Source organism: Herpailurus yagouaroundi, unplaced genomic scaffold, assembly GCF_014898765.1.
Source record: "Herpailurus yagouaroundi ecotype Mexico unplaced genomic scaffold, PumYag 250, whole genome shotgun sequence".
Taxonomy (NCBI): domain Eukaryota; kingdom Metazoa; phylum Chordata; class Mammalia; order Carnivora; family Felidae; genus Herpailurus; species Herpailurus yagouaroundi.
In genome coordinates this window covers 8,374,360-8,393,633 of record NW_024412467.1, presented here as the reverse complement: position 1 = coordinate 8,393,633, position 19,274 = coordinate 8,374,360, and the positions used below count along the sequence as shown (strand labels likewise).

At 44.2% G+C, this 19,274-nt stretch overlaps 1 protein-coding gene across 5 annotated transcripts in view; it reads left to right on the top strand.

Annotated features, from left to right (window-relative positions):
- The window catches only part of RNF144B (ring finger protein 144B), a 184,220-nt gene that overhangs the window by 129,036 nt on the left and 35,910 nt on the right, over positions 1-19,274 (top strand). For all 5 annotated transcript variants that reach the window (XM_040460601.1, XM_040460602.1, XM_040460603.1 and 2 more), the window contains exon 3: positions 13,409-13,513. In XM_040460601.1, coding sequence (XP_040316535.1) covers positions 13,409-13,513 — 105 coding nt within the window. The remainder of the gene's footprint in view (positions 1-13,408; positions 13,514-19,274) is intronic.

Below are 19,274 nucleotides of genomic sequence, written 5' to 3'. Positions count from 1 at the left end.
CTTTCTAAAATAAATAAAATGAAGAAAAAATAAAATATATAAATCTAACCCTCTCTATTTACTAGTCATTTGTGTGAATGGGGAAATACTAGTCCCAGAGTTGCTGTGAAGAGTAAATGACATAATTTTAAGACACCTATCATAGCTACTACTGGAGTTTGACAGATACTGTCATCCCCATCAAATTCGTTTGTGTAGTTGTAGGCCATTGGTTCCCAAAGGGTAGTCCTCAAAGCAGCAGCTGTGAACTTGTTAGAATTGCAAATTCTTGGGGTGCCTGGGTGGCTCAGAGAGTTAAACATCTGACTTCGGCTCAGGTCATGATCTCACAGTTCTTGAGTTTGAGTCCTGCATCAGGCTCTGTGGTGATAGCTCAGAGCCTGGAGCCTGCTTCGGATTCTGTGTCTCCCTCTCTCTCTCTCTCTCTCTCTCTAGCTGACCCCCATCCTCAGCCTACTAAAACAGAAACTCTGGGGGTGAAGCCCAGTGGTCTGTGTTTCTGTCCATCCTCTAGGGGTTCTGATGCCCTGGCCTGGGGGTCTGTGCAGAGCTCTCTTATGGTGAAGCACAAATGAATTGCTCACCATCATGTACTTTCAAATACATTTGCTCTGTCTCATTTGTGACCACTGACACATTTCTGAAACAACTGGTCATATGGCTTTGACTTATGATGTTTGCCTTATCTTCTAATTTGCTAGAATATGGTGCTAACTCAGGATATTTGGAAAGTGGCTGTTGAAGGATCGTAACTGGGTTAGATTTTTTTTTTAATTTTTTTTAACGTTTATTTATTTTTTTGGGGACAGAGAGAGACAGAGCATGAACGGGGGAGGGGCAGAGAGAGAGGGAGACACAGAATCAGAAACAGGCTCCAGGCTCTGAGCCATCAGCCCAGAGCCCGACGCGGGGCTCGAACTCACGGACCGCGAGATCGTGACCTGTCTGAAGTCGGACGCTTAACCGACTGCGCCACCCAGGCGCCCCTGGGTTAGATTTTTAACAAGACAGTCCAGGGCAGTCTTGGCTGTGCAAGCCTGTGGATTTACTAAGTGAAAGAAAAGGAAGACTGGTTCCAATTACGGCAATTAGTGTGAAGAAAAGTAAGCACCACGTACAAAATCCCCAGATTTCTAGAAACTTGCTTTTCAGGAATGTCGAAAACATTCACGTTTTTGCAGAATAAAGTCTTGGGGAAAAATTATGAGATGAGGAAATGGTTGCAACCTGGTACCACTTCAGTTATAAGTAGAAAGATATTCTGATTATGTGATGAAGTGGTTGAATTACATCATCTGAATTAATTTTGAATATTATAAGATTGCTCATATTCAACCTAGTCACCGTTAATCCAAGCTTTTCTACTTGTTCAGAGTTCACTTTTTTAATTTTATTTTAGGGAAGGGCGGCAGGGGGGAGAGGGGGAGAGAGAGAGAGAGAATATATCTTCAGGATCCATGCTCAGCACGGAGCCTGATGTGGGGCTCGATCCCACAATCTTGGGATCATGACCTGAGCTGAAATCAGGAGTCATACATTCAACCGACTGAGCTACCCAGGCACCCCTGGAGTTCACATTTCTTAAATCTAATAAATTCTTTTTTGTAAATGTAGCCAAGGAAGTTATCTTAAGGTTTATGTCTCTTCTAAACTGATAGTACATTGTTTCTCACTAGTACTCTATGCAGAGAAACGATATCCTCTTAAAAAAAACTAAGCATCACTGTTATCAAACCTCTGGTCATTGATGTGAACTCTTTTGCATGCTGGCTTTGTAGGTTATACCCTGTAGAAAAAAAACGTAGCTCATAATGAGTTAGCTTCCTTATCTCATTTATACAAATGTAAATATTTTTGAAAAGTTTCAAAAATTTAGATAATATTTCTGCCATTGATTTTAATTAAGATTGCATTTCATTCTAATTTATTCAAACTCTGGTTTAAATAGTAATACAGATACTGGGGTTTTATATAAACTGTAACACAGATGATTCTAACTTTAAGGAACATTAAAATATATTCACCAAAATTAAAATTTGGTGAACGGTGTAATTTGTTTTCTTTTTAACGTAAAAATTTGTACAACAGGGGCACCTGGGTGGCCCAGTTGGTTAAGTGTCCGACTCCTGATTTTGGCAAGGTCACGATCTCACAGTTCATGAGATTTGAGCCCCTTGTTGGACTCTGTGCTGACATTGGGGAACCTGCTTGGGATTCTCTGTCTCTCTCTCTGCTCCTTTGTCCTCTCTCTCTCTCAAGAATAAATAAACTTAAAAAAAATTGGTACAACAGTTTGTTATGGAACTTTTCAGGTCTACAACAAAGGTGTACAGAATTTTAACAATAAATATCCATATTCCCACCATATCTTAGATTCTAACATTAAATTTTTACTCTACTTGCTTTATCCTTCATTTATCCACCCACCCATCGTATGGATAAATGGATACGGATGCTCGTTGTTAATTCTCTAGTAAAATGTGAGGACCACATTCTTTACTAGGCTTACTTGGATTGGTTGAATATTTTACGCAGATAACTTGCATAGCCCTATATCATGGCTCAAGGTTTTTTTGACCCTTTATTAATTTGGTGTTGGCTTTCTTTCTGTATTGCTAAAGGCCTTATGTGTGTTCTGGGAGAGTCAGAAAGGCTGCCTGAGAGTTCAAGTAGGGACTCTTTAGGTACACAGGAGGAGGGGAGGAAGACAGCGATAAATGAGTTCAGTGGAATCTCCCGATGTTTCATCCGGGCTGTGTTTATTCTCACTGCCTGTCTTAGGCCTGTTGGCTGGGACCTCGGGGCCAGCTGAGGGCTGGCAGTTCTGAGGGCTAATGTTTCTTTGGAGGAAATGGAAGGATGTAAACTTGGCCAGGCTTCTTGTTTTCTTTCTCCTGGAACCATTGGTTGCTTTGCTGGGTATACGGGTATAAGGTGTGAGAGCACCTGGCACAGACGGATTTCTTTGGAACTAGTATGAAAACTGGGGCTCCCTCCGTTAAGAAAGGTAACCCTGGGCGGAGAGAAGGGAAAGCCTCTGAGAGGTCAATCGGAGAGTTATTGGATTACTTGTGCTGAAAACAGACCTTTACGAGGCTAGTGGCTGCTCCCTGCTCTGATCAAAAGGTGCTTACAGTCTAGCAGTTTGCATTCACTTCATTGTGCAGCCTGGATCGGTCTGCAGCATTTCCAGTGCATTTCTCTTCAGGGCTGTTTCCATCACTGAGTTTCTTAATTTAGGTGTTTCATGGTCACCTGATGTAAATATAGAAGTGTTTGATCACTCTTGCTTGGTGGGAACTGGAGGTACTTTTTACTGGGGGCCAGACTTAATCTCCCATATTGAATGACTGTTCTCAAACTTACAAGGTGGATCTCAGTACCCTTTTCCAAAAACAGGAACAGCACTATTTTGGGTTTAGTATTTAAAGGATCTCAATTAGAGCTTTAACTTTTGCACATGTAACTTCCTTAGGCTTCCTTTACTGTTTCTTCTGGAACTAGCTGAATGCAGGTATTCCCTATGGACATGTTGGTTAGAAAGGATTCTTTCAGTGGGTGATGGGTATTGAGGAGGGCACCTGTTGGGATGAGCACTGGGTGTTGTATGGAAACCAATTTGACAATAAATTTCATATTTAAAAAATAAAAGGCAAGAAAAAAAAGGATTCTTTCCTTCCTGTGGAGCTCATACTTCTGAATATTACAAAATAACTTAAAGGCAGTGATAATGGACATATCTTCCTTGATTAGACTTGAGAGCATGGGTTGAATTGAACTAGAGGTTTTCAGACTTGGTTGCATTTTGGAATCACTGAGAGTTTGAAAACACTGATGCCAGTTTAGCAAGACTGCAAGATCAGTACACAAAAATTGGTTGTCTTTTTGTACACTAGCAAAGGATAATGTAATGGCACATTAAGACAATTATTGGCAATAAGTTCAAAAGGAATAAAATACTTAGGAATAAACTTAACAAAAGAAATACAGAATTCATACTCCGAAGACTACAAAACATCACTGAAAGAAATTCAAGAAGACTAAACAGACACTCAATATTCATGATTAAGAGACTTATTAATACAGGCATACTTGGGAGATATTGCACATTTGGTTCCAGACCACCACAATACAGCAAATATTGCAATAAAGCAAGTCAAACAAATTCTTTCATTTCTCAGAGCATATAAAAGTTATGTTTACACTATACTGTAGTCTTTTAAGCGAACAGTAGCATTGTATCTAAAAAAAAGCTATGCACCTTGCTTAATTTAAAAATACTTTATTGCTGGAGCATCTGATTCTGGATTTCAGCTCAGGTCATGATACCAGGGTCGTGGGATTGAGCCCTGTGGTCGGGCTCCACCCTGAAAGTGTGGAACCTGCTTAAGATTCTCTCTGTCTCTGTCTCTCTCTCCCTCTCCCTCTCTCTCCCCTCCCTACCCCCCCTCCCCCCTCCCTCCCTCCACTTTTCCCCTGCTTGCACTCACACACTCTCTCTCTGTCTCATAACAAAACAAGCAAAACAGCAACAACAGCAACAAAAATACTTTATGGCAAAAAATGCTAACCATCCTCTGAGCTTTCAGCAAGTCATAATCACCAATCACAGATCCCCATAACAAATATAATACTAATGACAAGGTTTGAAATAGGGCAAGAATTACCCAAATGTGACACAGAGACATCAGGTGGGCAAATGGTGTTGGAAAAATGGCACTGATTGGCTTGCTCGGTACAGGGTTGCCATGAGCCTTCAGTTTGTAAAAAATGTAATATCTGTGAAGCACAATACGTGAGGTATGCCTGTATTGTTAAAATGGCAGCAGAATGGATCTGCAGGTAGGATTCCTATCAAAATCCCAAAGATCTTCTTTGTGGAAACTGATAAGCTTATCCTAAATTTCACATGGGAAATTAAGAGTCCTAGAATAGCCAAAACAATCTTGTAAAAGAATAAAGTTGGAGAACCCTCTTCCCAGATGTCACACTTAACTGTAGCACTATGATAATCACAACTATGTAACACTGCCTTAAGGATAGACAGGTCGATCCATAGAATAGAATTGACAGTTCCAGAAATAAATTCTCATGTTCATTGTCAATTGATTTCCATCGAAGGTGCCAAGGCAATTCAAAGCAGGAAAGAATAATTTTTCAATAAATGGTGCTGGGATAACTGGATTTCCATTGGTGAAAGAATCAAGTTGGACTGTTTCTTCACACCCTGGACAAACATTAACTCAGATAGATATGAACAAAAGAAAAAAATTGGACTTCATCAAAGTTTAAAACCTTTACGATGGACATCCTGAAGAACATGAAAAGATAAGCCACAACTTGGGAGAAAATATTTGCAAACCATATCTGATACGGGACACCTGCAGAGTATACAAAGAATTCTTATAGCTCAATAATAAAAACTCAAATCACCCAATTAAAAAAGGGCAAAGGATCTGAATAGACATTTATCCAAACAAGTCTGGATCAAAGAAGTCTCCCAACTTTGGGTGCCAGTCACAAGCCCTGGTTGTTAACTGCACTTTTGATTGGACATGAATCAGAGGTTCCCATGACGACCTCCTTGGCTTCAGTGGATTTGCCAGAGGAACTTGGAGAAGCATTTTACTTACTAGATTACTGGCTTATGATAAAAGGCAGAACTCAGGGACACCCAGAAGGAAGACACGCACAGGGCAAGGTGTGGGGGAAGAGCATGAAGCTTCCATGGCCCCCGAAGTGCATCACTCTTACCAAATCTCTGTGTGTTCACCAACCAGTAAGCTCTCTGAAACCAGCCTTTTGGGTTTTCATGGAGGCTTAATTACATAGGTGTGACTGATTGAATCAATCAATCACCAATGGCCAATGATGTAACCTCCAATCTCTCTCCCCTTCCTGGAGCTCGATGGGTAGGACTAAAAGCTCCGGCCCTCTACTCATGGGGTTGGTGCCATTAGCAACCAGCCTGCAGGTGACCCAGGGGCATCCCAGAGTCACCTCATTAACAAAAAGACACCTTTATCTCTCTTGCTACTCTGGAGATTCCAAGGGTTTTAGCAGCTCTGTGCTGGAAATGGGAAGAATGTATTTGTGTTTCTTATTATAAATCACAGTATCACAGCAGCCCTTCCCATCAGTGTCCACTAGTTTCCAGTGTTTCTTATCCACCAAAACATACCTGTCTTCTATCCTTTCAAAGCTCTGCCCTCCGCTAAGAAACTGCTGCCTTATCTGACTAGCCTGTGTTAAAATCCTCCTGCCCTAATTATTTGTGAATGGTGACCGGATCATTCTAGAGACAAGGTTTTCATGAAAGAAATGTAAAGGTTGAAATTTCTTGTAACGTTGACAAAGTGAACTGTCAATTCTGAGTGGAGAGAGTGAGATTTTCGTAGGTATGTAATTATATACACCTAATTTTTAAGTCCTAATTGTAATGAGTGCTACAAAGGAGACCTAAAGAGTGTCTTCAGTCTTAGAAGGTTTTAAACAGGTGACAGAACGGATCAGATTTAGATTTTTTTTTAAGTTTGTTTGAGAGAGAGAGAGAAAATCTGAAGCAGGCTCCACACCAACTGGAGCCCCGACTCGGGACTCGATCTCATGAACTGTGAGATCGTGACCTGAGCCGAAATCAAGAGTCGGATGCTTAACTGACCGAGCCACCAGAGCACCCCTCAGATTTAGATTTTATAAAAGTTCCTGTTGATGTCAGTGTGGAGAATTAACGAGAGGCAAAAACAGATATGTGAAAACTAATAGACGAACTAAGGCCAAAGCCCAGGTAAGGGGTAATGGAAAGTGGCCTAGGGGCGGGGCAGAAGAGCTTGAGAGATTTGAACAGTCCTAATCAGTACTTCAGAAGAGGGATGGGTAGGACTTGGCAGTGTGTTAAGTCATGCAATCATGTGTTCTGTAAGTACCTTCTACGTGTGTTTTCTTTTTGGATCCATCAGAGAATAAGACAGTGTCCCTGTACTTGGAGCTGAATTTCTAGGGAGCCAACAAGATGATACACAAGTAATATTAAGTGCTGTGAAGAAAAATCAAGCAGGGTGAGAAGGCCTGATGGGAAGGAAAGGTGGGCCTTTTTAGCCAGTGAGGCCTATCTGAGGAGGCACCACTGAGCAGAGTCCTGAAGGACGTGAGACCGAGCTATCTGGGGGGAAGGGCATCCCAGGGAGAAGACATCAAGAGCAGGTCGGACATGTAGTGAGCAGATTCCTATTCCCAGAGTAAAGGAATGTGGTAGAAATGAACTCAGAGCAGTAGCTGGGAGTTAGAACAGGTAGGACCTTGCGAGCCGTGGTAAGGAGTTGGAGAGGCCGTCTACATGAGATGCACACTCATTGGAGGGTTTGGGGCAGGAGAATAAAACATGATTTATATTTTAGAAAGGCATGGAAAGAGCACCTTGCAGGAAAGCTATCGCAGAGGTCTTGGAAAGGGGTGACTGTGCCTTGGAGTGGTGAGAGATGTTTAGATGTAGGACACGTTTTGGTTGTAGCATTTGAGAAAGAGAGGAATGCGGGACGTCTTCATTTTTGTTCTGGCTGAGTAACGGGGTACTTGGTTCCATTTACTGAGATGGGGAAGACCGGGGATGTGGGGCAGCAGGTCAGGTGGGGAAGGGGGATTCAGAAGCTCTGGTAGCTGTGAGGGCGTGGTTAGACAGCCTGATGAGGACATCTCCTAGGCATTTACCGGATGCAGGGGTGAGAGAAAGAGGTGCCATAGAGGATCCGTACGTTGCTGGGGTGCGGCTGGGTGGAATCACGTGCCATTCACAGAGCGAGAGAATGCAGGGCAAGGACAGGATTTGGGGGAGAGAACAATCCTTATTATTACACATGACGCTTCAGGGCCTGAGAACGTTTCTGTGTTCTACCACATTAAGGGGAATGTCGACTATTTCAAAGAAGAAACCGTTTCCTTTTTTGGGTCATCAGTATTTTCAAAAAGTACTGTTTAAAACATTTCCCTTAGAATTTATTAGCTGTTAGGAATATTGCATATTTAGGCATCTGTTTAATGTTATTACTTAATGGAATGTAATTTAAAAAAAAAGTAAATGAGAGTTGATTGCATACACTGCAAAGGAGCAGTGGGCAGGACAGCAAAGGAGAGATGGTCTTCCAGGAGGCAGAGGTGGTGGGGGCTGTGCTTAAGGGGAGAGGTGGGGGGTATGGGAGCATCTGGAATTTTCCTTTTTTGGTACCAGTACCCGGTTGCAAGTGGCCCATGGGTCAGCTAGGGCCTCTGGCTGTTTTGAGGGGGTCACTTAAGGAGCCTGTTTGTGTTCAGCTCAGTGGTCACCGTGGGCACTTTTCTCTTACCCAGGTTTCCATTGCCCAAGCCTGTTGCCTAAGGCAGTCTCCGCGTTCCCCCCAGACAGATGGACAATGACAGATCTTTGGCATTTGGGTGGAGGTCTCCTCTTCACTAGCTGCTTCATTCGGGAAGGGGGCGGGGATGTACACACTATCCCTCCCTAAATGTGTCCGTCCACCAAGGGTTCTGTGCAGTTAGAGACCAGAGCATGGTATTAGATTAACGTGCTGATAGGCAAGCTAGGTGAAACTTTGTGGTGCCTGGGTCCGTGGGATACAGCGGGAGGGGACCCTCATGGTGTGGGCTGGAATCTTTGGTGAATCTTCACTTGTCTGTGGAACTGTGGGATTCACTCAGACATGTAGGGATGATCTTGCCCGTAGATCAAGATGGTGGCCAGATCCATGGGGGGTAAAGGGAACCTCGGGGGCCCGAGTCAGCCATGAGACCACAGCGTGTGTGGATTCGCCCTGGCTGAGCTGCTATTGCCAGCTGGGAATGGAGCCCTTGCAGGTGGGGGTAGGGGGAGAAAAGGGGTCTTTGACCCTCACAGGCGGGGACAGGCTGACCTGTTTGCTCTCAGACCTTCAGGCCACACCAGGGAGCTGCCCTGGCCAGAGGCCTTCAGTTGTCACCCTTTTGGGCCTGGGCATCAGGGTGGTTCCCCCTGGGGCTTCAGATCCTCACCCAGGAGTAACCTTGGCGGGAGGTGGTCAGTTCTGCAAGGAGTGCTACAGTCCGGCCACCAGAGAAAGTCCCCAGAACCGGGGGAGTGCCCTGACCCCGTCCTGGCAGAGGTTCCCCGGGAGGACCCCCAGATGTGGGGTGACCATCCAATGGAGGCCCGAGTCGCAGGTGGTGAAAGAATTCACCTGAGACAGGACTAGGAGATAGAAGTTTGTAGAATACACCATGAGGGAGCGGCAGGCAGGATAGCGGAGGAAGGGCTGTCTGCCTAGAAATGTCGTTTTTGTTTTTTAATGTGACTCCATGGTGGTAGTTTTCTTTTTTCTCTTTCTTTCTGCCTTCATTTACAGTCTAGATGCTTCAAGCCAGAGGTCTTGAGGAAGAGAGGGAGGGTTTGAGGTTCAATTTTTAGTGAAAGGTAACGAAAGACATCTAACGAACTGAAGGCACTTGAAAATTCAATAAGAAACAGCCACCGGGTCTTGTCCCTCTTTGCCTTTGACTAGAAATGCAGCCTCACAGTGATGGGGAGTCAGGTTCTGTCATCTCAACACTTTAGCTTATGGTACATACCTCCGTCTCAGACCAGTGTTTCTCAGAATTAAAAAAAAGGGCGTGTAGGGTATATACGTATATATTATACCCTGTAGTCAGCGTATACAGCTGTAACTTCTCTCCTAAAATCATGGTTCACGTAGTATTGTGGCCACGAGAGTCCTTGATGGCAGCTTGAGAAGTCACTGGGTTTACATGTCGTGGTTGCCGTACCTAAGAACATGACATTAACAAATAGAATATCTGTTGCAGGGGTGTCTGGGTGCCTCAGTTAAGCGTCTGAGTCTTGATCTTGTCTCAGGTCATGTTCTCACGGTTCGTGGGTTCAAGCCCCGCATTAGACTGTGTGCTGACAGTGGGGAGCCTGCTCGGGATTCTCTCCCTCCCTCTCTCTGTCCCGCCCCTGCTCACTTGCTCTCTCTCTCAAAATAAATAAACTTAAAAAATTAAAAAAAAATCTGTTGTAAACTCTTGGGAAAGCTTACAGTTCAATTTTACAAGTTTGCAATATACATTGAAATGATTTTTTTTTTTTTTTTGCCTGTACAGGCTCAAATAGTCTATAGTTTGTATTTAACTCTAAGCGTTTTCAGTAGATGCAAATAGTTCTTTTGTAATTTTTTTTACTGTTTAGTTTTGAGAAAGAGCATGAATGGAGGAGGGGCAGAGGGAGGGGGGATACAAAATCCGAAGCAGGCTCCAGGCTCTGAGCTGTCAGCACAGAGCCCAAAACAGGGCTCGAACCCACGAACTGGGAGATCATGACCTGAGCTAAGGTCGGACGCTTAACCAACTGAGCCACCCGGGTGCCCCTGGATGCAAATAGTTCTGAGGAGAGGCTTGAATAGAGGTATATATGATGTTCTGTTACAAATAGCTGTTCTGTTTATGGAGCTTCTGTACCACAGTGACTTAACTGGTTTTCTGAAGGGAGTGGAGAAAGGGTAATGTCAGAAGGTCAAAGGATTAACATTTCCCCAGAAAGCTTCCGCTAGAAAGTCTAAGATCATGTGGAGGTAGAAATAAAACCAAATACCCTGCAATTTAAGAATTTTCGAAGGGTCCCCGTATATAGTATTCCAGGTTTGTGTTTGTGTGTACGAGGGTTTTAAGCCCTGTAAGGTAACCATAACAGGTATTGTTGTTGCTTGTTTTTTCAATTAAGAGAAGCGAGTCTGGGGAGCAGTTTAAGTAACTTTCCTCTTGTCACCTGATGGAGTGGAACCATGGCTAGGGCCCAGATATTCTGATAGGCGTTCATGGCACAGTTCACTCTGTTTTCTCAGATACCTCCCCCCTGAGCCTAGAGACCGTACATTTTCAGAGTCTCTCTGCTCAAATGTCAGGGGGCAGCTGTGGGTATCAAGGTGGTCACACTGGAGTCTGTGTGGCACAGGGATGGCAGAGAGGTCCTTAGGAGCAGAGCCGGTGGACAGGCCTTCGCGTCGTTGATTCACTCGTCCCTTGGTGTGGCCCTCCTTTCTGTGAGCCAGCTTTGCTGCTCCTCTCGAGTTTGGCCTGTGCACTGAAATTCTTCCCCGCATTTCCTTGCTCTGGCTCTCCTGTGTTTCCCTTTCTTCTTGTTACAAGAGACCATGTTAGCACAGTAACTCCTAGAGCAAATGATCGTTCACCGTTGTCTCCAACAAGAAAGAAAGAGCTAAAATACAGTACCTATATGCAGTCCACTGCCGGAGGAACTCCTTAGAAGGACCCCTGTTCCCAGATGTCTTTATTCTCCAGTTCATACCAAATCATCTTTTCTTTTCCAATTCATACTGAGCATCTCCCCATGTCGTTAAACACCATTTGAAAACATTTTTCATGATTCCTCAGTATTCCATTGTATGAATTTAGCATAGTTTATAAAGTGGTGATCATTTATAATTGGGTTCAGAATGGGTTCAGTATTACAGCATCAGTATTCTGACCATAGAATTTATTTAATATTAAGCTTTTAAAAATTTTTTTACTTTGTTTTTTTTTTTTAATGTTTATTTTTGAGAGAGACAGAGCACGAGTAGGGGAGGGGCAGAGAGAGAGGGAGACACAGAATCTGAAGCAGGTTCCAGGCTCTGAGCTGTCAGCACAGAGCCCAACGCGGGGCTTGAACTCATGAACCACGAGATCATGACCTGAGCCAAAATCAGACGCTTAACTGACTGAGCTACCTAGGTGCCCCTAATCAGCTTTTTTTTTTTTTTTTAATGTTTACTTATTTTGAGAGAGAGAGAGAGAGAGAGAGAGTCTGTGAGTGGGGGAAGGGAAGACGGAGGCCCTGGGGCGGTGCGTGGATAGAGAGAATCCCAAGCAGGCTTCACACTGTCAGCACGGAGCCCAACATGGGGCTCGAACTCACGAACCCTGAGATCATGACCTGAGCTGAAATCAAGAGTCGGATGCCTAGAAGACTGAGCCACCCAGGTGCCCTAGTAGTTAAGCTTTAATAAAAGGTTGGTACAATAGCAATATTTGTAATGAGGCAGGTTGATACATAAGTGTATAAATTTGAAAAATCTGAACTCAGTTTTAAATGATCACCACTTTATAAGAATCATTAATTCATCGACTAGCTTATGTATTTTTTCGGTGTTGTCCTCCAGCATGTGTGCTTGACCTTTTGTCATGCACACAGAGCTCACCAATTATGAGCAAATTAGTAGAAATTGAGGAGTCAACTTCTGGATTTCCTAAGAGTTCCGTCTTCTGGAACGGTGGCCCTCAATCTCCTGTGGGTGTGTTGGGCTGGGTTGGGAGGGAGAAGGGGGGAGTTGGAGTTTTCCCTTAATGCTGCCAGCCCCTCTCCTGCCTTCTCAGTCTGACCCCGTCTTCATCCACTACCCACGATCCAGGTACAACAGGCAGTGAGAAGACTAAGTTTGTTCTTGGTATTATCCCTCTTCTTTCTGGGTTTCTTTTTTCAATCCAATTTCTTCTTTCCCCAGATTCTACTCAAACCTCCTCACCAAAGCATCCACCAAAGCCCATAGTTTTGGGAATGTCTCATTCTCCCAAATTGTCTTTGACATTATATTTCCCAGGTGTATTTACTATTAGTGTTCCTACATAAGTCAGTGCCTTAATCTTACAATTGACCCTTGAACCACACAAGGGTTAGGGGCCCTGACACCCCTCCCATGAAGTTGAAGATCTACATATAACTTTTGACTCCCCCAAAACTTGCTTACTGTTGACTAGAAGCCTTCCTGATAAACAGTTGATTAGCACGTTTTGTATATGTATTATATACTGTATTCTTGCAATAAAGTAGGCTACAGAAAATATTAAGAAAATCATAAGAGAAAATACATTTGCTGTACTATACCATATTTATTAAAAAAAACCTACATATCAGTGGGCCCATGCAGTTCAAACCTGTGTTGTTCAAGGATCAGCTGTATTTTGATTCTGTCTGGCTCTCTCTGCATGAGAGTCACAGGGTTCTACTTTGGGTCAAAGGACTACTAGGTAAGAACGGAATTAGGAAGTCATAGAAGTTAAAAAAAAGAAAAAGTAAAAATAAGGCATTTGCCATTAGTGCAAAAGAGTGGTTCTTCTTTGCCAAACCTGTGGGGGATAAAATGTGTGAGCGTACAGGAGTTTGACTTGTGGCCTTGAATAAACTCGATATTGAGGTCATACATAATTAATCGCCTGTCTTGCCTTCTTTCCAAAGTGATGGCTCTTACTGTTCACACTTGGGATAACTGATGTTTCCTGAGTCCAAGAGCCCCAGGACTGCCAAGGAAGGAAGAAGAGGCAGCAGCGGTTACATAACCTTGGTGCTACTGTAATGCGATGGGTAATTGTCTTTTTTCTTCTTAACTTCTAGTGCTTGAAGCAGTACCTGCAGCTGGCAATCCGAGAGGGATGCGGGTCTCCCATCTCTTGCCCCGACACGGTGTGCCTCGGCCGCGGGATCCTGCAGGAAGCGGAGGTACCGATGAGTGCCGTGACCTTCCCCCCTTCCTGTTGACATTATTCCGTAGGATCTTGACTCTTGATGTACTTCCCCACCAGGGAGTCTAGACACAAAATACAGAGCCTAACTTTTTAAAGGAGTACTTGATTTCTGCATACCTATGGATCCTTCATATAAGGTGTTAAAGCTGTATCTCAGATCTGTTTATAAATGCCGTCTGAGTGTTGGAGAAGCTCTAGAATGGGCGAAGGTGCTAGAAACCACCTTTACCAAATGTGTGGTACGGAGGCTGAGTAACGAGGAGTCTTGTAATCTTTACCACTTTAAAGATAAACAGATGACAGATTTCAACCAGTTATAGACATTAGAAATAGTGCCATCCTACAAAGGTAGACTGAGTCGGACGATTTCCACAGGAGTTTCGTTTGATCTTTGTTGGGCATCAGAAATGTCTTTTTTGAGTGAGTTCTTCCCCCATTTTCTTAAGACTGTGATCTGTCTCTTTGCTTCGTTTCTTCAATCCCTGATCATTAGCTTGCCCTTGAATCTGCTTTTAATCTTCAAGTCCTGCTCACTTTAAATCAGAGGATAACCAGCTCTTGCCCATTTTGGGGAAGTTTGTAAGCCTGGGAAAGAGGGCCCAAGAAACAGAGGAAATCAGTTATTCGTTCGGCAAATACAGTATGCCTGCTGTGCATCAGGTGCTCTTCTGGAATCATTCGTAGCTGGTATACCATCCAATCCCTTCACCAAACTTAGGAAATGGGAGCCCAGAGGGTTTAAGTAATTTTCCCAAGAGTGCGTATCTAAAAAGTAGAAGAGCTAGAATTCTAATCCATGTCTTTCTGGCCACCATAACTATTTGGCTTTAAGAGTGGAATGAGGTAGGGGCGCCTGGGTGGCTCAGTCGGTTAAGCATCCGACTTTGGCTCAGGTCATGATCTCATGGTTCATAGGTTCAAGCCCCACGTCGGGCTCTGTGCTGACAGCTCAGAGCCTGGAGCCTGCTTCGGATTCTGTGTGTGTGTGTCTCTCTCTACCTCTCCTCCCATGCTCATGCTCTGTCTCTCCCTGTGTCTCGAAAATAAATAAACATTGAAAAAAAAAAGTGGAATGAGGTAGGTAGATGATATGATAAAGGACTTGGAGACTCAGTGGTATGTATATGTGTATGTGGAAATATATACGTATATATGTGTGGTTATGTATGCGTGTGTGGATATGCTTTGTTTACAAATACATATTCTTTTACATATATATCCTTTGATCTGTAAGCTAAACAGTCCAAAAGATGTTAATAGACCCTTTGTAACCATTCTGCATCTGGGTCTCCCATGTTCGGCTTATAGACTATCACTGAGGTGGTGCAAGTAAGCTTGACGTGGTTTTTAGGGAAAAATGAAAAGAACACATAATGGTTTAGAAGTGATTTGTTTTAGGAAAACCATGAAATGATTGAATTTTTTGATAAAAAAGTAATATTGAATACATAATCCTGAGGTGAGAAATCTTGGTTACTTTTGTTTGAGGAAGGGGTGGAAGGAAATTAAAGTGGAGAAAGATTGAGTTAGCTACCAAGGATACTATTGATTTGTACAACTTGGAAATGGGTTTTAAAATAAGCCTTGGGGGTTCAGGAGCATCGTTCTATGCACAGTCCTTCTAGAAAAGATGCTTCCTCTTTGATTTGCTTCTCTGATACTCTCATCAGTGAGCAGTGTTTCCTAAGCATGCAGTGACCTGTGTCAGGTCAGGATAGAGACGCGAGTAAGGCCGGCCCAGCGTTGCCCTCCTGAAGCTTCTGATCTAGCAGAGTGGCAATTAACCTGGTGACAAGTAAGATAGTTCTAGTAAGTCAAATGCCTGACATGAAGCAGGCAGCAAGAGCTGTGTCTCATAGGAAATCCTAGTTAATTTATGTATGCAAAGTCTATTAAAAATAAGTGAAATGAGGGGCGCCTGGGTGGCGCAGTCGGTTGAGCGTCCGACTTAAGCCAGGTCACGATCTCGCGCTCCGTGAGTTCGAGCCCCGCGTCGGGCTCTGGGCTGATGGCTCAGAGCCTGGAGCCTGTTTCCGATTCTGTGTCTACCTCTCTCTCTGCCCCTCCTCCGTTCATGCTCTGTCTCTCTCTGTCCCCAAAATAAATAAACGTTGAAAAAAAAAATTAAAAAAAAAATAAGTGAAATGAATAGTTTGATGAAGTTTCAAAGGCATTTGAAATGAGCCACATTCCTGTGTTCTGGAGCTTGAGCTCTCCAATCCAGTAGCTGCTAGCTCCATGTGGCTGCTTACGTTAAAATTAATTAAAATTAAATAAAATTAAAAATTCATTCCTTTGGTTGCACTAGTCATGTTTCAGGTGTTCAGTAGTAACCACATGTGGCTTATGGTGGCCCGATTAGACACCACAGAATACAGCATCTCCACCATTGTGGAAAGTTCGGTGGCATGGCGGGTTCTAGACTTTTAAATGGATGGTAACCACTAGCCACGGATACTTGGGTTATCAAATGTTAGAGCCCATGTGTTTAGGCGAGTGAGTGAAGACGGTCCGTGGTTTGTCTTGCCGTTCTCTAGAACAGAGTTCGACTTTTCTGATTTTCTTAGTATAGAATTTTCTTTTCACACTCCCCTGCAGTTCTCACCCCTGTCTTATTTCTTACCCTTTTCCTGTTGTACATCCTCATTCACACTTCCCTGGTACTCTGTGTACCCAGTTTGACTCTCAAAATGGTTTTAACTTTTAGGCTGTACGGAAACCAAACAAACCCATAGTGTCTCTTAGAAATTACCAAAGGCTATTTGACAAAAAACAGAACAAAAACATCCTCCAAACTAAAAACTATGGTTATTTCTTCAATTCCTTAAAGTCTGTTTCCCATTAGGTGAGCAAGAAGGCACCCAAGGCATTAAAGGACCGTTTCTGTACCCACTTGCTGAAGAGCCTGACTAAAGATGGGCACGGATGTGTAGTAATCAAAGTTCCTAACCAACTGGCCACTTGTGTTTTCCCGCAGAGTAAAATATTGTGAGGGTAGTAGTGACAGTCTCTCATTTTGAATTGAGACATGAATAGGGTATTATGTTAGAGATATTTGGTAGCTTTATCAGTTTATATGGGGCCACTTGTTTTTAAAAGTTAATTTTTAATTCATTTATTAATTTGGAGAGTGTGAGCAGGAGAGAGAGAGAGAGAGAGAGAGAGAGAGAATATGAATCTTAAGCAGGCTCCATGCCGATGCAGAGCCCAACGTGGGACTCCATCTCAACTCTGGGATCATGACCTGATCCGAAATTGAGAGCTGGATGTTTAACCCACTAAGCCACCCAGGCATCCCTGGGACCACTCCTTTCAAAGCAGATACCACATACACGTGAACTTGGGCTGGACCATCTTCCTTTCTGGCTTCATTTACATCAAGCTTTCTCCTACATAGTTATTATTATAATAGATAGCTCTTAATCCAGATATGATCAAGTATATCACAGTGGCGTCACCCAACTCATTGCTTGACTGGATTCTGTCTCTATAACTACTTACTGTGCCTTTAAAAAAATGTTTAATCATACAGGTAATGCGGAGACATACTTTGCATGTTAAAAATAATGATGGTTAAGACTCAAGTTCCCTTGGTGCTGCTGCTGTTTATGTTTCCATGTGCGTGGTTCTTCATCATCCATTGTCTTCTAAGATGCATGGTAGCGTAACATGTCATTACCTTCAGGGGACGCCAGCAATTTAGGCTCTTTTCTCCAAATGCTTTCCAGTGTAGATCTCACTCACATGGTTGCCTGTGCTCCTGGCGTCCGCCTCCTGTTCGCTGTGGGTCCTGCCTGCCTTCCTACCGCTTCCTATGAGCTCAGCTGTGGCTCTGCCCCTGCACTTTTGTTTATCAGGAGTAGCTTCATTAGCAAGACACTTACTGCCCCATCCAAGTACCCTTGGCTCATGGAGGAAACAGAAAAGGCATCTTTTCTTGCACGTCACGCGAGTTGGTGGGAGGCGGTGGCTACGGGTCACCCCGCTGGGGGCCCCGGAAGAGTAAAACTTGGCCTTCCTTGCACCATCAGGTACTGCCGGCCGTGGCAGGGCTCTCCTCACGTACTTGACCCAGGAATCGTGCCCAACATGGACTTACGAGAGGTGGGGCACAGATTGTTTGCTCATAGCTCTACTTCAGGCAAGTCCTCCCCTGGGAGTTAGTAGCCCTGTTCTAACGGCGATGACTAATGGAGCCCTTCCCTCACAGTGGAAGGCAAATAGCACCCGCCACTTGCTGGGGGAGCCCGAGCCGTGTGTCTGGGGCCTGTAAAGTTGGAGTGGTGAGCACATACCTACCATTACATGGCCTGAGTGATGGAGCTTCCTCTCTCTGCCAGCTGGCAGTGGAGGGCTGAGAACAGCTTCTCAACAACCAGCCCTCCCCCTAGCTCCTGGGGCATTGAAATGACCCGCCTGCATTTGGCCGCTAGAGCCCCCCACATGCACCAGAGCAAGGATGCACCAAGAATGGGGGCTGCAGAATTTCTACAGGAGGGGCTTTAGGGTGGGGCACCGTGGAGGACCAGGAGAGAGGAACGGGGGGCAGTGGCGTGCTAAGGAATTTGAAGCTACGTTTGCAAAATAAATACGGTTTTTACTCCTGTTGCGTGTTTATTGGGGTGGTTTCGGTAAAGGTTGCTGGAATAAGAGCGATCCGTGTGTTCCCCACAAAGTCCCCGTCAGCACAGCCCCCACTTGCCATCTCTTCTCACACTCTTCCTTCCTATCATCAGTGTGAGGTGGGGCAGAGAGGGAGGAGGAGGACGCCCAGGCAGGCAGCCAGAGCGCTGTTGCTGCGGTTGAAAGATCTGCACGGGAAGGGACCAAAGTGTGTCTGTCATAACCTTTGGCTGTGATGCATGTTAGCCTGAGAAGAGTCGAAACTTGGGGTGGCAACAGATAAAGAAATCTGCTATGCCAGCGTTAATAGATATTCTTGAGATTCCCAGTTGAATTTTATTTCAGAATGTATTTAAGGCTTTGCTTTAAAACTGCATATAAATGGGGGTGCCTGGGTGGCTTAGTCAGTTGAGCATCTGATTTCCGCTCAGGTCGTGATCTCGTGGTTTGTGGGTTCGAACCCCACATCGGGCTCTGTGCTGACAGGGCGGAGCCTGCTTAGGATTCTCTGTCTGTCTCTCTGTCTCTCTCTCTCTCTCTCTCTCTCTCTCTCTGCCCCTCCCCGACTTGTACTCTCTCTCTTTCTCAAAAATAAACATTAAAAAAAATTAAAAACCTATTATAAATGGAGAATAATGTTTCTGATTCTGAGCTTTTCCTTTAAAGGCGGCTATAAGAAGAATAAGCAGCAATGGGTTGAATGTGCCATGTGGATGTGCTTATGGGCGTATCCCTTTTACCCACAGAGCAGGCGGGGGAGAGAGGCAGGGGACGGTGTGGGAAGGTGCACGGAAGCCTCTGTGGACAGGTGAATAAAGAGTAGCAAAGGCAGCCCTCTTGAGGGAATTGTGAGGATAATTCTGGCCCTGGAGTTCTAGCTTCCGCCATCTTTTCCACGTCCCCAGAGGGCCCTGCCTTCTGGTTTCTCAGTTATACCCTCTTGTTTTTTCCAGCAGGTTCCCTATCTTGTATGTAGGGAAGGAGATGTGAGCTTGGTTAGTACACTCGATGGATGTGCCATTTTTCCTTTTTGGGTAGAAAGTGTGGTTCTTATTTTCTGGGTCGAGATAAGAAACATTGGTAATTTTTGTGTAAGTGTGATAAGGCACTTA